The sequence below is a fragment of the Meleagris gallopavo genome, chromosome 2, assembly GCF_000146605.3.
Source record: "Meleagris gallopavo isolate NT-WF06-2002-E0010 breed Aviagen turkey brand Nicholas breeding stock chromosome 2, Turkey_5.1, whole genome shotgun sequence".
In the NCBI taxonomy this organism is placed as follows: Eukaryota; Metazoa; Chordata; class Aves; order Galliformes; family Phasianidae; genus Meleagris; species Meleagris gallopavo.
This window is the reverse complement of record NC_015012.2, coordinates 58551127-58575513: the sequence shown is the minus strand read 5'-3', so window position 1 is coordinate 58575513 and position 24387 is coordinate 58551127. Positions and strand designations below refer to the sequence as shown.

The following is a 24387-nucleotide window of genomic DNA, read 5'->3' as shown; positions in this document are numbered from 1 at the left end:
CATGCAATGAACAGGGACATCTACAGCCAGATCAGGTTGCCCAGAGCCCCTTCCAGCCTGATCCTGAGTGTCTCCAGGGACAAGGACGCAAAATAAGCTTACTGTATCACATAAGAATATGCATGTTGAAGGATGAAAGTCTGTCATTAAATAAAACAATTTTAAGAAAGTTCTTCCCAGACATCACGAAGAGGGGAAATAGCAGTAAGATGGAATGCCCCAGCCAACACAGAAGATTTTATTTAAATGCGTAGGGCTGTAAAGGATCAGTACACTGTGCAATGGATTTTACCCAGTTCATTTATTCCAGTAATCAGAATATCCATAGGCATAGAAGCTCAACAAATTTTTGTATAAAAACAGAAAACATTACTGAACTTTTCAAAAGTCAGCTTTGAAGTATTCTAGATTTACTGGGCGTCTCAGTTTCACGAAGGAAAAACAAAACTTCCTTTTGTTTCTTCTAGATATAAATTTTAGGGTGAAGATTAAAAAATAACATTATAAAAGTGAACCTTATAATTTAAGACAGACTGTTTTTACATAATGAATGGCCAACAATCTGAATTTTTATTTTACTTTCTGAAATTGCCCACAGTTGAAGCAGATGTATTAAAAAATACTTCAAAGCTTATAAAAAGCTTGTTCTCTGTGATGCTATCTTGCAGTCTGGTTGATGTGCTGCTGTCTCTCAGTCTGATTGGATTTCCGAGCAAAGAATACAGAGAGAGATAACACAAAGAATGTCTTGATCAAAGGTGTATTCACCAGGTCCACAATTCTTTGTATCTCTGAATCCCCCACTTTCTTCAGGCTATGTTTCTTAGTGCAGTGAGGAAAACACTGAGAGTCAGAAAACATCAAGAAGGGGAAAATGAGCCTCAGCTTTTCATCTGTTCTATTTGCAGTGTGATACAATGAGTACATTTTCCAGTATTGCTTATTTTACAGAACATGAGGGTACAAACCTTCAGTGTATGTCGGATTGTCGTAATGCACCTCCATAAGAACAAACTGAGGGTCAGCTGCTGTGCCAATGGATAATCCAACATGGGGAGGGTAGGTGAAGCCCTGGAATCAACACATGCACACTGAGAAAAGGAACTTTTCCCATGTTTAAGAGTTCATTTTTTATATATGAATACAATTACTGCTTTGCAATGATACAATCATGTAAATGATACAATTTATTAATGTCATTTATTTTAAAACTTTCTGAATGTGACATTGTAGCATAATATATTTATTAATACTGCATGCACTAAGTAACTCGGCTAGTATAAATTAATAGTTTTTGTGCTTGCTAGAGGATAAAGCCCTGAGCAACCTGGTCTGACCTCACGACTGACCCTGCTTCGAGTAGTAGGCTGGACTAGAGGCTTCCCAAAGTCCCTTTCACTCTGCATTATCTTATGATCTTGTGATTATTTATTCTTTCCTTATTGCTTGAGTGGAAAATGGAAATGCCATTTGAGATGTATAAACAGTGCATCATTAAATATTTAGTCCGACAATAAAATCCTTATGAAGAAGTGAGTCTGTTTTAAATGCTTCTAGTTTACAAAAGCAGTAATTTGCAGGGAATACAGTGGTCATTCATAATTAGATTATTTTTCCTGTACAAATCAATGTATTTTAAGCTAAATGATTTCAACAATAAAAATTGCCTTTGTGGCAACATTTACATTAGTGAGCCACATGGTGAGAAAGAAACAGAGCTGTACAGTGCAACAGGTTGTGCTGGACTCACTGTCCCCAGTCTACTTTCTTTGGACAATCTCTACAGTCAGCCTCTATGCACTGAATTCCGTTTTTCATTGAGAAGTGCTGGTTTCACTCCCAAACATTAAATTTAACTTCATCCTCTCCAAAAGGATGAAGTTACAAACAAAGGAGCTTAGTTAAAGGGGAATAACTGGGAGATTTGTTTCAGAAGCTCATGCCTGATTCAAAGCAAAACACCAGTATCTTATAGGTGAACTCATTTACCGTACTCATTTCATGAGGAATGAATCTCCCCATTTTATGTTACACAGATAGTATTTTAATATGCAATTTGAGATTCTAACTTTCTGATTCTTGATGGACATTCATGAATTAATCTTAGTATATAGTTATAAATATTATGATCTTCATGCTACATAAGCATAAATTGAAGCACTGAGTACTCCAGTAGACTCGAGTGTAACCCAGATCTTCCAGATTGCTCTGTGTGGATCTTTAACAAGAGGAGCATTCTCGCAAAAGCTTCCATAACAGTAGTCAAATGATAAGTTATTTATATAAATTTTTATTTCACTCAGATTAAGAAAGTTGAAAGTAGTAGGTCAGAACATAGCTGATGGCAAAAATGCACAAAGTGTACATCAGAGATAATGCTCGTAGTGGATTAAGCTTCTTTCAGTTTGTACATGTAGCAGCTCCAGCTTTCTCACACTGCAGCACTCAGAAACAGTTTCTGGACTGCGGGCTGGCAAGCGAAGACTCCATCATCTCCTCAGTCCCTCTCTTTTCCCATGTCAAGTCTGAGCTTGCAAACAGTGAAGCAAGGGGGTAAAGAAAGGTTGGGATGCTTCATCTGGCAGTAATGCTGTCTTACGTCAGCTGGAAGCATTAACAGTTTAACTTAGCATGTGAAATAAGCTGAAATCAGAGTCTGGGTTAATATGGCATCTACTATGTTTTCAGTAGATACATCCCACTGCTACAATCAAAGCACTCCTTGTGCTGGCTTTGCAGCAATACACAATCACTTTAAGACTGAAATGATGACTTTTAGGTCTGGGAAGGAAATTTCAGAATATTATGCCCCAGTTGGGCAGTACTACAATCAAGGTGCTCTTGGGGTGCAAAATGAAATAGATCTATGTCTAGCAAAGCCTTTGATGCAATCACCTACAGACAGTGCTTTTAATTCTGCCATTCTCCACAGATAACAGATATCTATTTTCATTGATGAAAGCAGTGCATTCCTTTATTGTATAGGACAAGATGATATGGTGACAGACTTCCATGCTCCCAGTCATCTTTCTTTACTTAAAACATAGATTTGGTCTATGCTTTTTTCATCACTTTAAGCTTGTCATTCAAAAAGTTCATTGTATCTAGCACTTAAAAAGCCAACAAGATGAGGACTTGGTGGTGAAGCATTTAGAGATTGATTGTATAACGTTAAAAAAAGACAGATAAAGAAATCACTACTAGAAGAAAGCTTCATTGTGATACACATCCTCCTCATGCCCACTTCATGCAGCATACTGATAGCTATTCCTACCTCTCCTCCAATGGCCCATGCAAAAATGACCGTCTCACATGTGAAAAAGGAGTCTGGCATGTTGGGGTGGTAGCACTCATGCCCGTAGTCCAGTACGCTGTCATTCAAGTTGCTGCTGCACTGATAGAGCAAGATATGGTGCACCAGGTTCTCATGGCCCTTCTGAATCAACGGCTCAACCTGTCAAAGGGAGAATGAAAAAGAAAAGAAAATGTATCTCAGATATGATTGTTTCAATACAAGTGTACAGATAGAACTACAAAGTACATTGTGCACTTATATTGAAAGAGAAGCCTCGAAGTTAGATTGTTGCTACATTGAGATGCTACTTCAGCACTCTCCAACTCCAAGCATTAAAAACATCTTCATTTAAGTGCATCAACAGGGAACAGAAAGGAAAACCTGTGTCCTGACTAAAGCTATGTTGCCATCTGTCTTTTCTCTCTTCTCCCACCCCTTGTACTGTCACTTGTCTGTCCAGCCCTGTTTAGCCACAGTCCAGCATGCCTGGGATATAAGCCAGCTGAATGTCTGCTCAGCTAAACCAGGTTGGTATCAGAACTGCGCAGAGCTTTTCAGCCCCATCTCAGCCTCTTTTGAACTACTTTGAACTAAAGTTGCCTATTAATTCTGTACATCTAGGGGGAGCCTGGAGGTATAACCCCACATTTCTCAGCAGCTCAAGATGGACTTTCAAATTTTTTAGACATCTATGAAAATGTAGAATTTATAATTTGCTCAATTGTAAAGACTTTGTTAAGACATTCCTCAGAGGCTGGATGCTCCAGTCTGCTTGTGGCAGTGAGGAGCTGGAGGGTTCTTGGGTGTGCAGGGGTGCCCCCAGTATAATTTGGCCACTGAACTTTAGGGTAGCCCAAAATTTCCATACACCAGCACAAATACCAGTGCTTGCTCTCTCTTTGGATGGATGATGTTAAATCATCTCTGTCAGTGATGACACCCCTGAGGCAACCATGAATACTTCTGAAAAAAGTTACTTTGCTTTTCAGAAAGATAATATTCCACAAAACATCAGCATATAGAAAACTATATTAAAATGAAAAGAGTTTTTCTCTTGTTCTATTTTCAAAGACTGCATCCCAATCTGTCATATCAACTTTCAAGTTGAGTAAGCTGAACATTCTCTGTAAATATTTTCACAAGAAATCTAAAGCTTAACAATGCAGCACTGAAGATGCGGGTACCTGTGCAGTATTGCATTTTAATACTGTTAGGATTAGCATTACTGTTAGCAAAGGCATTTTAAGCAGAGGGAAAAAAAAAAACAAAAAAAACATATATAAATCCTAAAATTGCGCCTATTTATTTTGAACACAAATCCCAGGTACAAGAGCAGGGTAAGAATTTCTTACCTTATTAAAACATTTTCAATATTGTCACAGAAATTTATCTCTGTATATTCTTCAAACCACTGAAGCAATTACAGAAGAGGAAGGACAGGCAGAAGTGCATATCAAGACCACCTTTGTTGATATAAATCCACAAAGTACCACTGAAGTCATGCACTTGGGGAGTCCAGCTGCTGCTGAGTATGTGTACGTCTTCCAAGAAGTGCATAACCCCAAACCACCCACTTCACTGCTCAGAAGTCAATGGAAGGGTGCCAACTTGCATTGACACACCAAAGTTTTGTTCTAATGGCAAAACTGAAATGTTTCACAAGAAATCTTCAGTACTGTTTTCAGTAATCCCTATTTTAGTTAACAATACAATTCTCATGAATTACTTTTCCACGAGAGTAAAAGTATTTTTGAAAAGATGTTAAGAGTCAGTTTTCCCATCAGATATAAGAATTAATACTCAACTATGTGAGGCTGACTGACAGAGATTCAGATGTCCATTCAGATTGATGTTGCTTCTTTCCTCTGCTTTTTCATATACATGCACATTCATCCAAATACTGAAGAATCATATCATGGCACCTTATACATTAAATAGCAGCATATATCACGGGAATTCAGAATTTCCACATAATGTATGGATTAGTCAGGGAGTTGATAATGGGAATGCTATCTCTGTATCTACCAAGAAAAAAAGAATATTTTTGTCCAAACACTTGATAGCTCTGTGTGCTGCTATAAGATCCCAACACCTGCTGTGCATACAGTCGCTGTTTAAAACTAACTTCCTCTCAGAACAATGGGACATCATCAAAATTAGAAACTCATATCCTGTCATTGATTTCTTAGTGTCAGATACCTAAATAAAAACAGAAGACAGTTTTGTTCAGCTTTCTTTAGTAAAGAAAAGAAAAACAAAAACCAAACAATCCCTGAGCATCTTTCCAGTGTATCTTGTAGGACATCTCATATTCTTCAGATGCATCAAGAAATAATGAAAAGCAGCAATGAAGTTAGACCTTTCATACATTTTATAATAACTTGGTTAGAGGAGTACCAGCTTCTCTCTTTTTCAACAAATAGAGAGGAGAAAAAAAATAAATAAATAGAAACTACTAGGAGTGGATCAAAAACCTTATAAAAAATGTAGGAAAATCTCATTAGTAGATACTGCTCACTTAGGTCACCTCCCTGAAGTTCACAAGCATTGTTTCTGACTGAAATGAGATCTGGAAGACGAGCAAATCCTGCTGTTGTGCTAAGTTCCCTTTCTCTGACCCAGTGAATAGATAGCTATGGTTAATTAGTGGAATAACTTCAGCAGAAAATAATATTAAAAGCATTTATCTTTCCCCCCTATTCTAGTGACTGGAAAAGGGATTTAAACATGCCACTTCTACACCCCAGGTGAGTGCTGCCCTACTTACTCAGCCATTTGTCACTGTAGCTTATAGTGTGAGAAGGTTCTTTAAATTGCCACCCTCTTTCTCTTTCTCTTTCCACAAGATCATCTGTACAGCTTAGTTTGCTCCAAGCAGAAAAGAAATTCCCAAATCTCACTTTTTTTTCAACAAACAGAATTCTTGTTTTCTGGCCTGCCTTATAAACAAGGATGATGAACAATGACAGAGTTCCTGAAACATGACGCCAAATCTAACAAACCACTAATGCATTTAAAAGTACACATAAGTAGTCCCAGATTTAAAATCAGCTACTAGAGTATGTATCTACAATTAAATATCTAGATGAGGGTGGCCTTCTTTCCAGAGTACTTGCAGCCCCAATGAATGATAACACAATTAGTTGGACTCATCTCTACAAAGCTACTACCAATACAAATGGCTCTATATCAGTCTCGAACAGGCATTCATTTATAAAATGTGTACTGTTTTATGCACACATTCAAAGTTTCCGTCTATTTGAATTTTTTAAGCATAAATTTTTTGGGGTTTTGGGAGTATTTTATCCCCAAACCACCGAACTGAAAACTAAGCTAAGGGTTACTTTTGCAGGTCTCCAGACGCAACAATGATGACCCCATGCTGTAAGTCACTATAACTATTTTGTACGCTTGTCTTGGGACATAATGCTACTTTTATAATATTCATGAAAAGACAGTAACTTACTATGGCAAATTAGGGCAGAGAGAAATACAGAAAAAAAATGTGATAAAAGTTGGAATATTATATAGTAGTCAATAAACTCTACAGATTTAAGGAATTCATTTTTATTGATATCTTGTTTATATACGGGCTTGGTTACTTTGTACTTGTAGTGTAAGGGGACACTCAAATGACACTTTTATCCATCAATACCTGAGTAAATCAGAATGTTGTAGTGAAAATGGAAGTCAGCCCTTCATTTTCACCTCCTGTTAGCCAAGGCAGTGAGGGAAAATATCTAAAAAGACTTAAAGTGAATATGCATATAATTATCTAAAACATTAGTTTTCCCATTTTACTCCATTCTTTTATGTTGATCTGTGGTGCCTTAATTGTAGCTGCAACACAAGGAAGAACCAGCTGTCAGGGTTCATCTCTTTGCCATGCCATGAATAAGCCTGCAGAGGCAGTGCACTACTGCCAAGGCACCTCAGTGACTTCTCCACCTGCAGGCAAAGTGCATTTTCTGCTTGACATTTCATAACTGCCAGGGGCTCAGTGAACAAAAGCCCTGTGTCCACCAATTGCTGAAAGCATTTGGAACTGTGAAAAATAAGCAGACACCCAAAAATCACCCTCCCCTGCTTTTCATGAAACCAGCAAAAAGAAGCTGCTCTTGTATTATTCATAACAATTCGCTTTTTAGATCTTTTCTACCTTTTCTGAAAGCTCGGATGAAACATCTTTCTAACTGAGTACACTGACATACATGAACAAACCTGACTCCCTCTGACAGAGGTAAAAAACAATAGATGTACTATACTCACCCACCACATCAAATCAGGGTCCCAAAGAAGGAGATGTCATGCAAAATAAAGACAATGCTTTTTACAATCAAAATTATGGGTTATGGTTATGGAGTTTGAGTAGCATGACTGATGGGGCAGGTCGAGAGGTTTTAAGGAGCTCCTTGTGTAATTACTATATCCCCCAGCACTTCTCAAAATACTGATTTTCAAAATACAAAATAAAAATTTTCAATTCATTATCAAGTTAAATTAGTCAAGACTTTTGTTTCCCACTGTTCACTTAACAGAAACCATATTCTAGTCAACATGTCTACAACACATGAACAAACAATGCCTGCATTACTCAACTTCAACTTTTAATTCCTCTCTTCTCTGTTCTCTATTATCCTTTCACCTATTATACAAGTTGAACATACAACATGTCTTTGTTTTTTTTTTTTAAAAAAAAGCAGGCAAAAATTCTAACAGAGGCTTGCATCTCAGGCTGCTGATAAGCAGGGTCAAGATTCTAATGTAAGACACATTGAACAGGATGAAAATGCAAACAGCATTCCCAAGAGCATAATCTAGTTACATTTCCTGCAAGGAAAAAATATCTCCAGAAAGTTGGAAGTCTTTTTTGCTTATTCTCTTCTTTTTCCCTTTTTTTATTTGTTTTGCTTACTTTGATGTTACAGCTGTGGTTTGTTCTTCGTGCCTGTTTGTGTGAATGATGAAAATCAGTAAACTATCTCCAAAATCTCTCCATAGTGTCCATTTTACAAAATATAGTTCACTGAACTTAAGAAAACAAAATGCTGTATTTATGAATATATGAAAAATGGCAACAGGTTTTTGGTCTTGTTCCAATGACAATTCTACACAGAAATGTCATTTAAAAAAGTAATTTTAGTTTTTCAGGTTCAAAAGCAAGTTTCAACTTATTTTTACATTTCAAATGTTCCTATAAATTCTGCTTCCATTAATCTATTACATAATCATATGGTGAATTCTAATCTCCTATAGCCGTATGTACGCTAATAAATACCAACCACAGACAATTCTTAGCATTGAATCTACCTGTGATGCCATGTTCATATATTCATAGAGCTAAACTCTTTAAAAATTGGTGATAGAGTTGCCTCAACCGTACCTGAGCATTAATTGTTCAGCAGTAGTAAAAACCATGCCAGGAAATGTGCCACAAATTAGAAGGTATGCAATCCTCAACTAAGGCTGAGATACTGAAAATGAGAGAGAACGGGCTTGAGAAAAGAGCAGATGCACTTCAGCCCAGAGTCTTCAACAAACTGACTTCAGCAACACAACTATCAAGCTACTAAGATTTCCTGTTCCCTCTGGAGAACATCATAAAGCACCAAGCATCCTACCGTCACCTCTACTAACTGAAAGACACTATGGCATGGCATATTGCCACTGTAAATGTCTGCCTTAGCCTTATATAACACCGTGTGAATGTAGCCTCTGGCAACACAGAGGAAAAACATTTTTCTATCATCTGAAAACTGAGAATAAAAATTTCACACAAGATTTTGTCCTGGCACTGTTATATCTAAGATTGTTTCTAGTCTGTGGTTGGTTATTTTATTGAGATTGCCATGTCCTTGATTAAACTCAGACCAAAAAGTGACGGTTTTGAAACTGAGGGCTGGCTGAGTTTGCTGTAGAGAAATTTTGAAACAGAGGCCAAGGTTTTTGCTCTCTGCTTTCTGTACTCAACCTTGGGAAGAACTATCACCTTTCTACTGATTACTCTGGAATTTGTACTTACACAAATATATACCATGTACATATATTTAAGTAATTGTCCTATTTAGAAAAGTTCAAAATGTCATCAAGATTTTTCCGAATTTTTTTCTTCAAAAATGCAGTCTTGGAAAAAACAAATATTTATCTAGGACATCTCATTGAAGGTTTATGATTTTTCTTCAGAAAAGCAAACATGTAGAAATACTTGGCTCAATAAAGTTGAGTCTTTTTCGGCAAAAAACTCTGTGTATTCCAGAAAAAAAAAAAAATCTCAATATTTGATTTTCATATACATTTTCTGATAGAAAAAAACACTAGTTGCCTTCTGCATAGCATTCATTCTTGCACACATCCTAAAAGGTGAGCTGAGCAAAAGCCCCAGAGCTGGAAATGTGCCCTAGAGCCAGGAGAGAAATCTAAGTCCACGACCAAGATTTTAACCCCAACAGCTATCTCATGTCAGGAGGAAAGCCTGTCTAGGTCAGCATCATATCTGCAGCACTAATCTGCTGCAGACTTTCAGCCGCAGTTCAGGAATCCTGAGGTCATGCAGGGACCACCCTCCCAGCCCCCAACCCCATCTGTCAGAAAGCATTAATTTAATGTCACAGAGCAGTTAGGGCTGAAAGAGATACCTCAAATGCTCAACAGGCTGCAATCAAGCATGGGCTAGCTGCCTAACCTTTACTGAGATCAGCCCTATCATCTGCAGCCAAGAGTCTGTTTGTTTTTCTCACTGTACAATTCAGATCTTAAATTCAGTAATTACTAACAAAATCCTTTAAATTCATCTTGATCTGAATTTAAACATGCTGTTTACATAAAAAGTTGTATGTTTTGGTGAATGACTTGCAGTAACCTTAGCAAAGCCACGGTTCCTGTTTCACTGGTAGTTCTCCATGTATGAGCATTATTGCTTATCTTGAATTGTTTTCCAAATGTAAAAATATTTATTCAAATTATTTTCACAGCTTTAAGCTGGAGAAAATATAATTAGTGATGCTACTGATATATCTGGCTTCTTGTATTTTAAGACAAAAGAGATACAAATGAGAAAAAAGCACAGGCAACAGCAACCATCCCCACCCCCACCTTAATAATGTGATTAGGTAAGGTTTCCTTGGAGGATGGAAATTTTCCAGACCAAAAATAGAGGTTCCATACAAGTTAAGGCATTTAAATTTGCATGATTTGTCCTTAATATATCTGTGTTGGTTTTTTTTCCCCCAAAGCAAGATTAAAATACAGGATATAATCCAAAATTGAAATAACAGTGCTGACTTGTTTATTTACTTATTTAAGTTATATTGTTGGCATTTTATTTTAGTTGGTTTAAAGCACATAAAAATTCTAGCATCAGTGTGGAGAAACAAGTCCTTACCACATGAATGGAAAATCTTATTCAGAAAACAGATATTTCCTGTTCTTGGTGTAAAGAAGAAAGGATTTATTTACTCAGTGTCTGTGTTGTTCAGTGAAGGCTCTTATTTAAGTTTTATTAGTATACCACATAAAGAACTGATTACCATACTGCAGTTTTAAGCTGCAGAATATTTATAGAAAGAGAATAAGACCTTCACGACAAAAGTTACTGTTCCTGTTAGTTGGAGAGGAGGCTGTACCTTTGAATTCACACAATTCCTGCCATTCTCACATATTACCATGATTAAAGACATGCTAATGATTGCACTGTACAGCTGGAATTTCTATAGGTTAGTATGCAGAATAACTTAAATATTCTAATTAGGAGAAAGGAATCAAACAACACAATAACCATGAAAAACAAAGCATTTCAAAATGAGAATTAGGGATGGATTTAGGGCTCCTTGTTCTCTCTGCCATTAAGTTTATTCCTAAATTCTTATTCCTAATGAATTGCCTGGAATTTTGCCACTCACAAAGAGTTCAGATCTGAAAGACACAGTAATTTAGACTAAATCCAAAAGAAATATGCCTCAAAAGAAATATTCATTAAAAAACTGTTTCCGCCTGAGGAATGTCTGAAGATTTAAGATAACACGTTTAGCAACAATTAAAAATTATAACCCTGAGGAGCAATCTGATAAAAAGCTTGGGTCAAGAAAAAACACGTTTCATTCAATTACGCTTTCCAGCAATACATTCATTGCACACCTAAGCAACAGGAACACGGGCAGAGTGGCTGTGGTATTCAGTACGATCAGACTCTCTCAACAAAGCTGATATACACCAAACAGAACAGCAATTAATCAATTAATCAGTAACATCACCACTTTTTTGGGAAAACAGTATAATAATAAAGTAATATGTAACCAAATACTTTTCAGATCTAAAGCCAAGGTGAATAGTCTATAAAGTATTTGTATTTATCCCAGATAAACATATAAGTAATGCTTGTATTCCCTTTTCTGATGAAATCACTATTAATACACAGCGATGTCTAGTTGTTTCTTTGAGATTAGCAATGGAAAAAAGATTTAATTCTACTGTACAACTGCAAAAATTTCCCTTTGATCACAACTTAATAACATCAAACTTTTTCTCTTCCTCCTTGGGAAACAACAAGAAACTTTACTGAACAAAGAATGCATGAGAATTTCCAGCATGTCTGCTTTGTGTTTTACAAATACAGACATATACAGACATAGGTAAACGTGTTTTCTGTGAACAAAATTCTGATTTCTATTCAGAAGAAGTGAAGAAAAGGAACGCACACGGGAAAGACTTTAAGCATGTGGATACAGAATGAGTTCAGCAGTCGCCAGCCTGCACTCTCTGGAACCTCAAGTCTACTGAAATGAAAGAAGGGGATAAACTATGCATGTCTCCCGACATTGACTTGGCACAGCTTCCTGAGTCAGCACAACACATCTCAGGAACTGTTGCTCATACTGTCTAAATTTTGTATTTAGAGGTTTTACATACATACAGACAGACATGAGATGATTTGTAAAATATATCTTGTTGAGTACTGTGAGAGGTTAAGTTATGTCTCCATTAATATCATGAGTTCCACATTTTCTGACCCTAATCCAAGTCCTGATAAAGTCACGAAACAAGTGCAATTTTCTGATGACATGGTCTTTGAAAGTTAAGTAAGAATATTATATTAAAATTATACTCTCATAATTCTCTAAAAACCACAACTGTAACTGGCAGTTTACAAAACAGAAAGACACAGTTTCAGTCTAAGGAACTTTGGAGATAGCAAAGGCAAGGTCACTGAAATGAGGGGAAAGAGAAAGAAGACTGAAGAGCACTCACTTACAATAACTCACTTATAACGTATTATTTTCTCAGGTTAGGGTTGTGTATTTGTTTGTTTGTTAAATTTTAATTAGGCCAAGATACCACTTATTTCTATACCATCTAAAATTTCTTAAGCCATGGTGCAAATAGAAACTGTTAATTTATCTACTGCAATTCAGTTGTCATCTTTGTCAACTGACATGCTATGTGGGGACACGGTGGAGTGCTACTGTCTGACTAACTTATTTTTCCACTGTTATTATTTATTTTTAATTAATTTAATTATAATTATTTATATAATTATATATGTAAGATATAATTATTTAATTGTAATTATTATTTTGCCCCCAGGAGTCCATGAATCTGTGCTCTTGACATAACTGCAACTGCTGCGTATAGATGTGGAAGCAGAAATGGAGGGGATATCCCAGCATTATTCTTTGAAAACTGAACCAGTAACTAAATCTACGTTTGGAGAGAGAGAGGTGGGACCTGAAAAGATAACACTTCCTATTGTTAGAATGAAATTTCTTCTCCATATAAATTACATTGGCTCCATTCAGTATGGCCATACTGAAAATCTGGTTTGGATACTGCTACTACATGACTCACCTGAATTAGAAAGTTAATCATAAGAGACAATGTCAAGAGGCTAATAGGACAGAAGTAGATGTGCTTTGTGATCCACCCAGATGCTCACTTCATACTGCGTAAGCTCCACCAAATCAGATTTTGATGCCTGTGAACCCGGTGTTCTACCATTTGCACAGAAGATCGTTTACAACTATTCATCTGAGGCTCAGTTTTTCTTGGAAATATTTTATTAGCTGCTACTATAAGAAGTGTGGAAAGGATGACTGCAGACATTTGCTAGACAAGATTTTCTTATCTTGTGTGTGCTACCTAACATTACTTTAAAACCAAAGCTAAAGATGAGGAAGGAAAAAAGACACTGTACAAAACATAGTGGGATAAATCAATAGCAATTCTCTACTAAGCACCTCAGAAACGGAGGTGGATCTCAGAGAGATTTCACAAAATCAGCACTTTCCTGTTCTCCATTCTCACCTTTAGTCATACTTAAGGTTCCTTTCATCTAACGCTTATATGCAACCAGAACTTCCATAAATTCTAACTTTCATTTAACAGAAAATACATGCCTAGTGAACACACTGGCCTGATGGATGGACAGATATAGTTTTAATTAAGGAAGAAAAAAAAAAAAAGAAAATGAAAAAACTATATTAAATTAACTAGATGTTCATGTTTGTTGATGCCAGAAATGAAATAGATTATTTTTGCATACCAAATATGAAATAACTAATGCAGCAATAGCTGCATAGCTTAAGTTTTCCTGTTGTAAAGATATACAAGGCAAATGAAAGAAGAATACCACAAAACAAGAATACATTCCACTAAGAAATAATAAGTTTGGTCTGACAGTAAAATCTGTGGTAATATGTAATTTCATCTTTGATCACAGTATTAATGTATGAAATAATTTTACATATGAAATAATTCAGCAGAATATGAGAGAAGACAGCAGTTCTTTTATTTCCTGAGAGAGATGCTTGGGAAAATTGCATTTTCTAATCAGTTCAGTCATATGTGAGTCTGTAACACTACAAACCCAACTTAGGCTTGAAGAGAGCCCTCCAGACCAAAGGACAGAGAGCTTGCAAGCTCTGCAGCATAAGATATCATTTCATTCTCAATCTCATTTACCAAGGCTGAAATTGCTTTGCAGGGGGACATATGGGACAACACAGAACATTTGTTTGTTTCAGGCTGCATGATGCAATTTGCTTGAATTATCTATCACATTTAGCAAAACGTAGAAGTTCAAGCCAGAGGACAACAAGCAGTTACTGTCTGGTATCACTCAAGTTAAAAATCAGTGCCCTCATTTAGGTACGAAGGCTACAAGCTGCCCTTCTGGCTTTCAATCAATCAGTCTCTTAAACTGGAGTCCCTTTGTATTTCCACACTGGGGTCTTTGGTATTACTAGAGCATTCCACTGTCAAAAAGCAAAGTTACCCTTGGCAACAAGTTTTTTTGGAGTTTTTACTTCCTTATCAGAGATTGCTCTGAAACGGAAGATTGCTCTGAACATGAAGATTAACTGGCAGCTGCTGGTGTGCTCTAATACAGTCCCTTCTTTAACTGAAAAGAAAGTCCCTTTTCTGAAGGGATCAGAGATGGGAAACTTTGGTGCTTGTATAAAAATATGCCCAATGTTACACTTCTAAACTCATGCTTAATAATCAAGGTTTTTTTCTGGTTATATGTTTGGCCTGTTTTCGCTATTCATATATACTCAGCTCAGTGTCAAAAAATTACACAGAGTTGTGGCTGAGAAAAATCATTTTTTTCCTAAGGGCAAATTGAAAAAAAAGGTCTTTTTTTTTTTTTTTTTCTTCTCATCACAACCCTGACCATTTTGGTGGGACACATCTCTGATTCAACCATCTGAGAGCTACGTATGTAATACAGGCTGGTTCTCTCTTCTTAGTCAATGCAGAGAGACTGAGTCATAAAGGGGATGTCTGAGCTCATCTATTTCAGACATTTACTCTGGGATGACATAAACAGCTATTTTTGCCACTGACTACTAAGGGCATTCAGCAGCTAGCTCAGACCAGTAGATTGGTCAACTTAGATGAAAGGCAGCCCATCTTCATCACTGGAAATCTTCTGTCTTTAATAACTTGGCTGATTTTAATTTAATATGCATGAGGCATACTGAAAAGATACCATCAAATCCCCAACATGGAATTCAATAGTTTAAATGCTTACAAAATGCAACCTACTGTCCTCACAGCCAGTTCTGAATGCCCTCTAAATCTGGGCTTTCCATTAAAAATTCTCCTACAGAATCTGAAGTATTTTGTGCTCTTGAGCCTTTTGCCAGTGTTCCTCTACTCCTAATGCTGATTTAAAAAAAAAATAAATCAGAGAGTTCAGAACTATAGGGAAATAAGCCGTTCTAAGGGAAAAGGTATGTAGATACACCTAAATGACCCAAGTACTCTATAGCATTTGTTACTTTACATAAAGTGTTTTTCCTGTTCTTAATAGTGAAATTCAATGTCAGGCATGCTTTGTCTATGAGATTATCACTCCTCAAGCCTTGGGAACTACTTTCCCTGAGGAAAACATAGTCTGTTTCAAAGAAGAAAGTAAAGTGGGAAAACAAAAAGTGCTGAAACTAGCATGGGCATGCTGTACATTGCAGCTGAAAAACTTGACGTAAATTGATTACAGCTCATTTGGCAGGTAGATTATACGCACTTTTCCCTTACCAGTGAGTAACGGGCGTTTTCAGAACTTCACACATCCCATTACACAATATGTCAGGTGCAGAGAAAGACTACAGGAGAACTTGCAGAAAATCTAGCAACAGTAGAGGATTGCCACATTTTAAGCTTATTTAAATTGCATTGGGAAAAACAGCAATGCACACCAGACACCTGAGATAACAAAAAGCAAAAGCAACAAATCTTAGCAGAGGCAGTAATATTAATAAGTAATACGATTAAATGAAGCAAATGGAAGACATAGAGTATTGGCACCAAAGGTAAAGATTGCAACAAAAGAGCTGTATCTTTAGAATTACGAGCAGAAACAGCACTAAACGCAAGTTTCAAAAATATAGCAAGAGCTGTATTTACTGAAATACTGAGAAGTGTTTCTTATGAATGTAAAACAAATTTTCACTTTCATGACATTGGTAAACATCTACATGATGCCAGCTCACGGTTAAGCAAAACACAGATTCAGCAAATAGGCAGAAAAAAGCAATCACAGATGTGTCAATGCATACATCAAAAATCATGAAAAACAGACAAAAATTAAAGCATTTCAGAAGTGAGTGTGCTGCTACTGACTTTTTTTTTTCTTTTTTTTTGGACTGGAAGGAAAATGCTAACGATACTCAAAATGGACCATTGCAGTGCATGCCCCACGGTTAAGTGCCTCTCCCTCCCTAGGTCTCTGCTCCCAGCCCTGCACAGCACTGTTTGTCTGTCTGTCTGTAGGGCTAACCACACCCACAGGAGCTGCTCTCTATGCAGCTTGTGCAGGGAGATAGACAGCTTTTCATGGGGAGGCCGGTACATGGGCATGCCTGTCTGTGTGTCTGTCTGTATGCCTGTCTCACTCATGAATCCCTCCCTCCCTCCCTCTGAGAAGTCCTCTTGGAGCCGAAGGCCTTCTCCAGATGCAGTCACTGAATCCAGAAAGCTTCAGCAATATGATTAAGAGGCACACTCAGGACCAAGCAAAACAACGTTTACAGAGCACGGCAAAGATCCCAGCAAGAGCTATCCTAAAGCCCATCTCCAAAAAGTGTGGACTAATAAACAGAATGCTTTTCTTCTAAGAAAGCTGCTTCTGAGAAAGCTCACAGCTAACTCCCATCTGTGAGGAAAATGAAATCCCTGTAGGATAGTAAGCCTGACGTGCATACCACAGCCTGGAGCTCAAAGTAGCCGAACAGGCCAATGCACAAGTAGCTGCAGGGGGATTCTGTAGCAGGAAGCAGAGCATACTGCTACACAAAATCACAGAATCACAGAATTGTAGGGGTTGGAAGGGACCTCTAGAGATCATCGAGACCAACCCCCCTGCCAAAGCAGGTTCCCTACACCAGGTCGCACAAAGGGCTGCCAGTGTCTGCACCTTGGGACTGCTCTGGTGCCATCCTGCAAGGAGCTAATGTGAAGGAAGATGGCTGTCAGCTACTACATCCAAGCAACCCCTTTCATTTCTTCTGTATGTCATTGTTTTCAATACTGATCTGTTACCCTGATAACTGGTTCTGCTAACACAAACACATACGAAGAGCGAAAACTTTTGGAAGTTTAAGAACTTCCCAAGTAGCCACCTCTCCACCAGGTATGCTGCTTGAATATGAGGAGTAATGTGTTCCATCAGACTCATAAAAACAGCTTGGTAGCTGGTATCAGTTGCAATCTGAACAACCCTTATCACTGTTATGTCCAGCTATTGAGAAATCATCTTAATTCACTTTATTTCTTAGGAGACATAAAGTCCTTACAACCAGCTTTGTGAGTTGTTTCTCCAAGAGTTCCTGAAGGCACCAGATCTCATAGCAGAAGGCACTGCAGAGACACGTAGGAAGATGCAGTCTCTTCCCTAGGGAAGAAATTGCAGAGCTATGAAACAAAGGAAGATTTAAAAGAGCCATCCTAAACCTGGCTGAGTGCCCCATTATCATACTGAGGCTGTTCTCCATTGGAAAATGCAGCAGAAGGAGAAGTTACTCAGCCACGTCCTCATTCCACCTATGAGATGAATGTAAGATTACAATCTTATCTCCTGCAGAATTTACATGTCATGTAGTGCTTGATCAAGAACAGTCAATGAAAATATTCTGTTTCACATTACCTGAGGTTCTTGGAAAGTAGCGTGAATATTATGTAGAGAAAAAAAAAAACATGTAAGAACTTACATAATTTATTTTCTATTGATTTCGAGATATTGTGCTAGTTATTTATTTATCTTCTGCTAAGGGGAAAGCCCAGTCCTTCAAAACCCACTCCAACAAGCCCTTTGATGCAATCATAGCTCACCCCTGTGGGCACTCGGGTAGAGGACTGTGCCAAGGCTCCCTGGAGAGCAAAGGCAGCACTTTGGGAAATCTGCAAGCAGCTTCTCACTGCTCAGAGAGTCACTCTGCTCAGTGTTTGCTTTTTTTTTCTTCTTTTTACTTTTTTTCCCCCCCATCAACACCAAAAATGTGAAGGAGGAAAAGGACAGAAGAGGAAAACAATGTGATCGTGGCATCCACACTATCCAGAATCAGAAGTTTCTCATGGGTTCTGCCTGGAGTGCTTTCATTGTCCTCCTGGTACATGCTTTACTATTCAGTTTCATGATCTCCGCAATTGTTTAATGACAGCAACCATGCCAAAGTGAGGAATAACAAATTGAAGATTTTCACTTGAAAAAGTGAAAGCTCCCAATCCAAACCACTGTAGATACATCCTAAGACCAAGCATCATCACTTCATCTAGCTAGTATACCATTAGCTCGTAGACATTTTGAAATGCTTTGAAGATGTTCTGCCTAACAACAGAAGGGAAGTTAAAAATACTTTTTAATTCAGAATCTGGCATTCATTAACTAGAGACAACTGCCCTCTTGGCTTGAAGTCTTAGCCTCTATCCTGGCTGCTAAGTCTAACTTTTTCCTAAAATATGTGCCATCATTAAAATCTTGTGCTTTCCTGAGGAAACTGTCATTTAAAAAAATACATTACTATGAAAAACAAAGAAATTTGCAAGACCAAAGGAATGAGAGAGAACAGTTGAACAAGATGAAAAAAAAAAGAAGTCTGATTGTGGTTGTTAAACCTATTTGACAATCCAGTAGATTTATACATAAGCTGCTGCTGACATGCATTGCTCAGCAAAAGCTGAACTGCAAGGTGTTCCACAAAATCATAATGGAGCATAGAAATGGCTAAAGCCACTTGTACAAGACTTCTGTAGACTGAATTATATCAGAGATGAATTTGTACTATTTTAACTTTTTTTCTGCCTATAAGATGTGTAGATTTGTATGAAAGTGATATTACAGACAAAATGGAACCAAGTATCAGCATCTACATAGGTATTTAGAGTCAAATAATTCATCTGCCTTTTCCTTTGTGAAATTCAATCTTTGTTGCACAGATAATGTAAGTACCCATAAGCCCAATCCTTAGTCTATCAGTAGGCTTTAGAAAATGTTTAGTTAGATTGCACATAAATACAATTTCACAAAAACCCTTTGTTTAAGATCTACAGAAGTTGCATATATATGTATATATATATAAATGTATCTATTTTTATATATGTTTATATATATGTATATATATAAAAGTCACAAAATACAAGCTGTCTTTTCAATAGCTGAAAAGATATGCTAAGAAATGTTTCTACATTAATGCTTCTCTTTTCTATAATCATTTTTCTCTTTCTAACCATATCTGCTGGCTTTTCTGTAGTTGGAAAATTGCTGGGGATTCTAATCTCGTTTTCACTTTAAAACAAACAAATTGCTTATTTCAAAATGTGATTCTTATAAATTATGCATTATACATTATAGTAAAAAAATATTAAACTCTTCTTAAAAATTAATCAAGTTATCATCTGTGAATTAAAAGGATGATTTGTCTTCAAGCATTGTTTTTTTTTAAAGAGTGCCTGCATGCATGTGTAGTCAGGCAATACATTTAAAAATACAATCAGTAAATATAAATAATAAATAATTCCAGAAAACATATTAACACAACAGCTTGCATGTATATAGTCCACCAAATATAACATGGAAATAATGACTCCAATATTTCTGACTTCAAAGCTCTGTCACATGAGAGCAGAAAACAAGGACTTACATCATGTATACCTGATTACAAGTAAAATCTGTTCTTCATTCATACTGATCTGTTGAAACTACCTATCAGTTTTCAAATGAAATTAATGTATCTGAAGGTGGAAATTTTAACCTTTATTCTGATAAACTGAGGAAACCCACAATATTTCAGAATGAGTACTTCTCAGACATACGCTAATGATCACACATCAAATTATCTGAGTTAAATTGAAATCTCAGTTCTACTCAATTCATTAGAGAAGCATGACAGACAATAACAAATAATAAAATTGAATACATTAATGAGTTCAAAGAAACATAAAAATGAGGGCCATGATTAAACAGCCAGGTTCACACAATTAGTTACACAAATGCACTAATTGCACTGTCCACCTCTGAGATGGTCTTTTCTTCTTCATTTTCCCCATGCAAGCCTAAAATAACACTTGTCTCTATTCTTTTGACCTTTATTGATATATATGCAACAATTTTAAGGCTACTGTCTACAAAGCATTCAATTAATGTTGAATGAATAGAAAAAGCACCTTAAGGCTTGTACATTTATTTTAATTACTTATATCACTGTGCTATCTCAAGCAATCTTGAAGAATAAGAAGTTGTTCCTTGATTAGGTTTCTAGTATATTGCTCCTTGGGAGGAATGCGAGAACCATTTACATTAATTTTTGAATAAACTATAAAATGCATTTCTTTTTTCTTTTTGTAATATTTGACTTTTATGCACCTGAAGATAATGAACTCCATGCTCAGATGATGTAACATGGTCCTTTATTTTAACAAAATTCTGCATTTTATTTTTTTTAATCTAAAATTACTCTCCTTTAAAAGATATCCATAACATTCTTATGTATAGGAAAAACTTGATGGAACAAGATTTATAGACAAGCATGTTTTTGCCAAACACTTCTATGAACAGTGGTAAAACTTTCAACAGTATTTTCTTAAGGGAGAGAGGACATGAAAAAGTGAAAGAAAGCATCTCTGCCACTCTCTGTGCTGATTTTTAAGGGTGCATCAGAACCAGGTCCTGGGAGCACACGTATACTTTTTCCCCATGTTTGTTAAGACTATAAGAGGTCTTGTTTAACCCATGAGTGGTGAAACAAATTTTCAAAGTCCAATCAATTACTGAATCTGAAGAGTCATCGTTCTTACCCGAACTCCTCTAAACACAAAAGCACAAATATATAACCTGGATTCACACAGTCAGAATCCCTCACCTTTGTCACATGGTGCTTCTCGTGTTGTACAGGGATCTTAAACATTTGACACCAATATGTTGTATCCTTGTCTGGTACGGGTACCTGTCTTAATGAAAAGGGAAAGAAAACAATATTATAAAAGTCATACTGTCCTGCTGTGTAAGCTCAGATGTTGGGCTGCCACCTTAGCCCACACAAACCCAAAACACAGAGTAACTTACGTCTTTGTTGGTCAGGTCAAAGTATGACAAAGAGGCAGGTGAGACTTCTGCTTTCTCAGGGTTCAGTAAACGTAGACTCTTTGTACCACGGGTAGACCCATGGTAATTCTGACCTGCTTCTCCCAAGTCTTTGTGGTGGTAGGCCCATATTACCCGCACTGTGCTCTCCTGGAAAAAAAAAAAAAAAAACACATAAGGAATGGGAACAATATGCTCTTGCATAGTTCATACAATTCCTAAGATATATATGATGCGTTTGAACAACAATAATGAGAAGAAAACAGCTACTGACACAATTGCAAAGAACTTAGAAAAAATAAATCATTTTGAATTTGAGAGGTATGCGGATTTTGTCTTTGTACTTTTGAGAATGAGAAAGTATGTTAGCAAGCTCTTATGGGCTGACACGTCATCTTGGAGATGGACTTGATGATCCTTACAGGTCTCTTCCAACTCAGGATATTCTATGATTCTGTGATACAAATTTTTATCAAAAATTAATCACGCTTATATTCAATGTGGATCTACAAAATTTGAATCTGTTTCATAACTTCCATCAGAATTGTGGCAAATTTGAATCATATCTGAAAACAGCAGAACAGACTCATAAAGAGGCAACCAACTAAGCACACGGAACATTTTTTCTAGACATGGCACTCGTCTGACTTGCGGTCAGAAGCTGTCCTCCCAAAACAGCTTCCCGGCTCGCTTGTGTAAAGGTCTGGGCACCTTCTGTGAACTGCTGGCCCTATACACTAGGAAAGATAGACATTCAGCTATAGAGCAGATTTACATCTTAAAAATCAGTTTGCAGCTACAGTGCAGATCAGTTCTCTGTAAACCATTCTCAAATTGCAATAATCACCCAGTGAGACAAAATAATAAATGCTGAAGGGTCTCAGAAAGTTAAATTATGCTGAGACAATTTGGAGCAGATGCAAAAACCACAGAACCATTGACAGATGGAAATCTGGCAGTTTATACAGCTGTCCATTTGCTCTATCTTTTAGCTCATGCTGTTGTTATTGCATGTATCGTGAAAACACAGAAAATGACAATCATGTTAAACTACTACTGCAATGCTTCCAAAATGAATAGTAGTAAACAAGCCAAAGCATGAAAAGTCTTTCAAATCATGACAGCCTGTCATTTCCAATATGAAAATAATCAACTTCATATAATTTAAAATTATGCTTATAAAGCACAGCAGTCATTAGGACAATAGAAGAATTTCCTATGAAAAATATTTACCATGCATAGAAAGAGCTGTATCACAAAGCTGTATCACAAGATTATTCAACCTCTTCATTTTTAATATGGAAATGAAACAAAAAATACATTCTAACTATACATGTTCAAACTTTTCTAAAAGTCCAGCTTTAACATCATTTACAAATTAGTCTAAGACCTAAAAAGTATTTCACAAGCTGACATCTCCTGAATGATTGCAAACATGGGATATGGGAGTTGAGGGAACAGGGGTTCCTGTTTCAGTCTTGGGTTCACATGGTGTGTGACTTATTAGAGAACGTTATGCACTGAAGTGGAAGAACAAAGAAAGTTGAAAATAAAATATAAGAACTCAGTAAATCTAGACAAGTATTTTATCCAGCTATTTGATAGAATAGATGCTTTGGAAAGTGCATTGAGAGCTGAATAAGCACGTATCCTAAGAGAATTTCTCCAATGAGATTTTAGTAGCCAGCATCATAACCAGCTATACACTCATTCTGTGTTAAATATATCATCTCTTCACATATAGGCAGTGTGTCTCACCGTTATGCTCTTATCATTTGGATCACAAGTGTGCAGTTCTCTGCTAAAAGCCAGTATGGTGTGAGTACTGTTTTCCATGGCATATTCCAGGCGATAATCCTGTTGTGGGTCTTTTTTCAGTACTCTGTTTTCGTCTGTATGATAATCCTGTTGAAAATAAAAGGTATGCCATTATTAAAATCTAATATTCAAGCAATAACCTTTTCCTCAAATACTGAATACCCTTAAGCGTTGTCTTTATGTAAAACACTGAAGGATCATAGTTTTGGCGACATTAAAAACATTTTTGATTAAAAATCTTAAGGAAAGCAGGTCTCCTTAACAAGCAGCTTAAAAAATGGTTTGAATAACTTTAACCATACACTGCCTGTACATAACTACAGAAATAAAGGTTGTAGTCAGTCCTAAATTATCATAACTGGGATGTTGTGGACTTTGTAGAAATTACTGAGAGAAATAAGTTCACTTAATACTCTAACCAACAGAATTGCCCTTCTCTTTTCTCCCAACTTTTTGTTTGTTTTTCCTTCCCCATGAACAGCAAATCTCCCAGAGTAAAATCAATCACAACCAGGAATCCTACAGCTGAACTAGAAGGAACAGCACTTGGCACACACAGAATTTGCCTGGAGGGTTTTGGGGCTTGTTTGGTGGTTTGGGATTGGGTGGCTGCTCTTGGAGGCAACGCTCAGAAAGATGATCCTTGGATCAGCAGAAGTACAGTAAAATGGAGGAACGGTGCAGCAGTGCCAGGTCATTAACTTCCTCACCCCAAATTCCTGCCACACCGCCAGCTGTGCCGTGTCCCAGTGTCATCCTCTTCCCTCTCCTCCGGCCTGTTCCACCGCCATGCCAAGGCACAGCTTTTTGCTATTTCTGCACTGCTTGGGGTAAGAGGAAGTTTGAGAGCGCTGCTCTGCGCAGCCAAGTCTAGAGCAGAACCTCTAAGCTTGGTTAGACACCTTTCTTTTCCAGAACATGCCACCTTCCTCCCTGATGGCAGGCAGTTACTGGTGGGCACCATGAATTGTGTTGCATCTTTAGCAAAACATACCAACACCTGTTTTTTGAAGGCATTTACCTCTGAAGCTACTTGAACCTCCATTTAATTTTAGAGAGGTTTTTAGTTTTCATATCCATTTGCTCAAGTAGAGGCAACAAAGCTGAAAAATCACAAAATGTTACGTTCAAATACCGTGACACTGGTAAAAGTGGCTGACATCATTTTAATTCACAAAAGGATCAATTGGAAGTCATAATCTTG

At 37.0% G+C, this 24387-nt stretch overlaps 1 protein-coding gene across 1 annotated transcript in view; it reads right to left on the bottom strand.

Moving 5' to 3' along the window:
• Positions 1 to 23285, bottom strand: part of MOXD1 (monooxygenase DBH like 1) — a gene marked incomplete at its 5' end in the record, with an annotated part of 38952 nt that extends 15667 nt beyond the window's left edge. Inside the window, 5 exons of the mRNA XM_031552220.1 lie at positions 969 to 1071; positions 3275 to 3454; positions 21145 to 21228; positions 21348 to 21515; positions 23124 to 23285. Coding sequence (XP_031408080.1) covers positions 969 to 1071; positions 3275 to 3454; positions 21145 to 21228; positions 21348 to 21515; positions 23124 to 23285 — 697 coding nt within the window. The remainder of the gene's footprint in view (positions 1 to 968; positions 1072 to 3274; positions 3455 to 21144; positions 21229 to 21347; positions 21516 to 23123) is intronic.
• Between the last annotated feature and the right edge of the window lie 1102 nt (positions 23286 to 24387).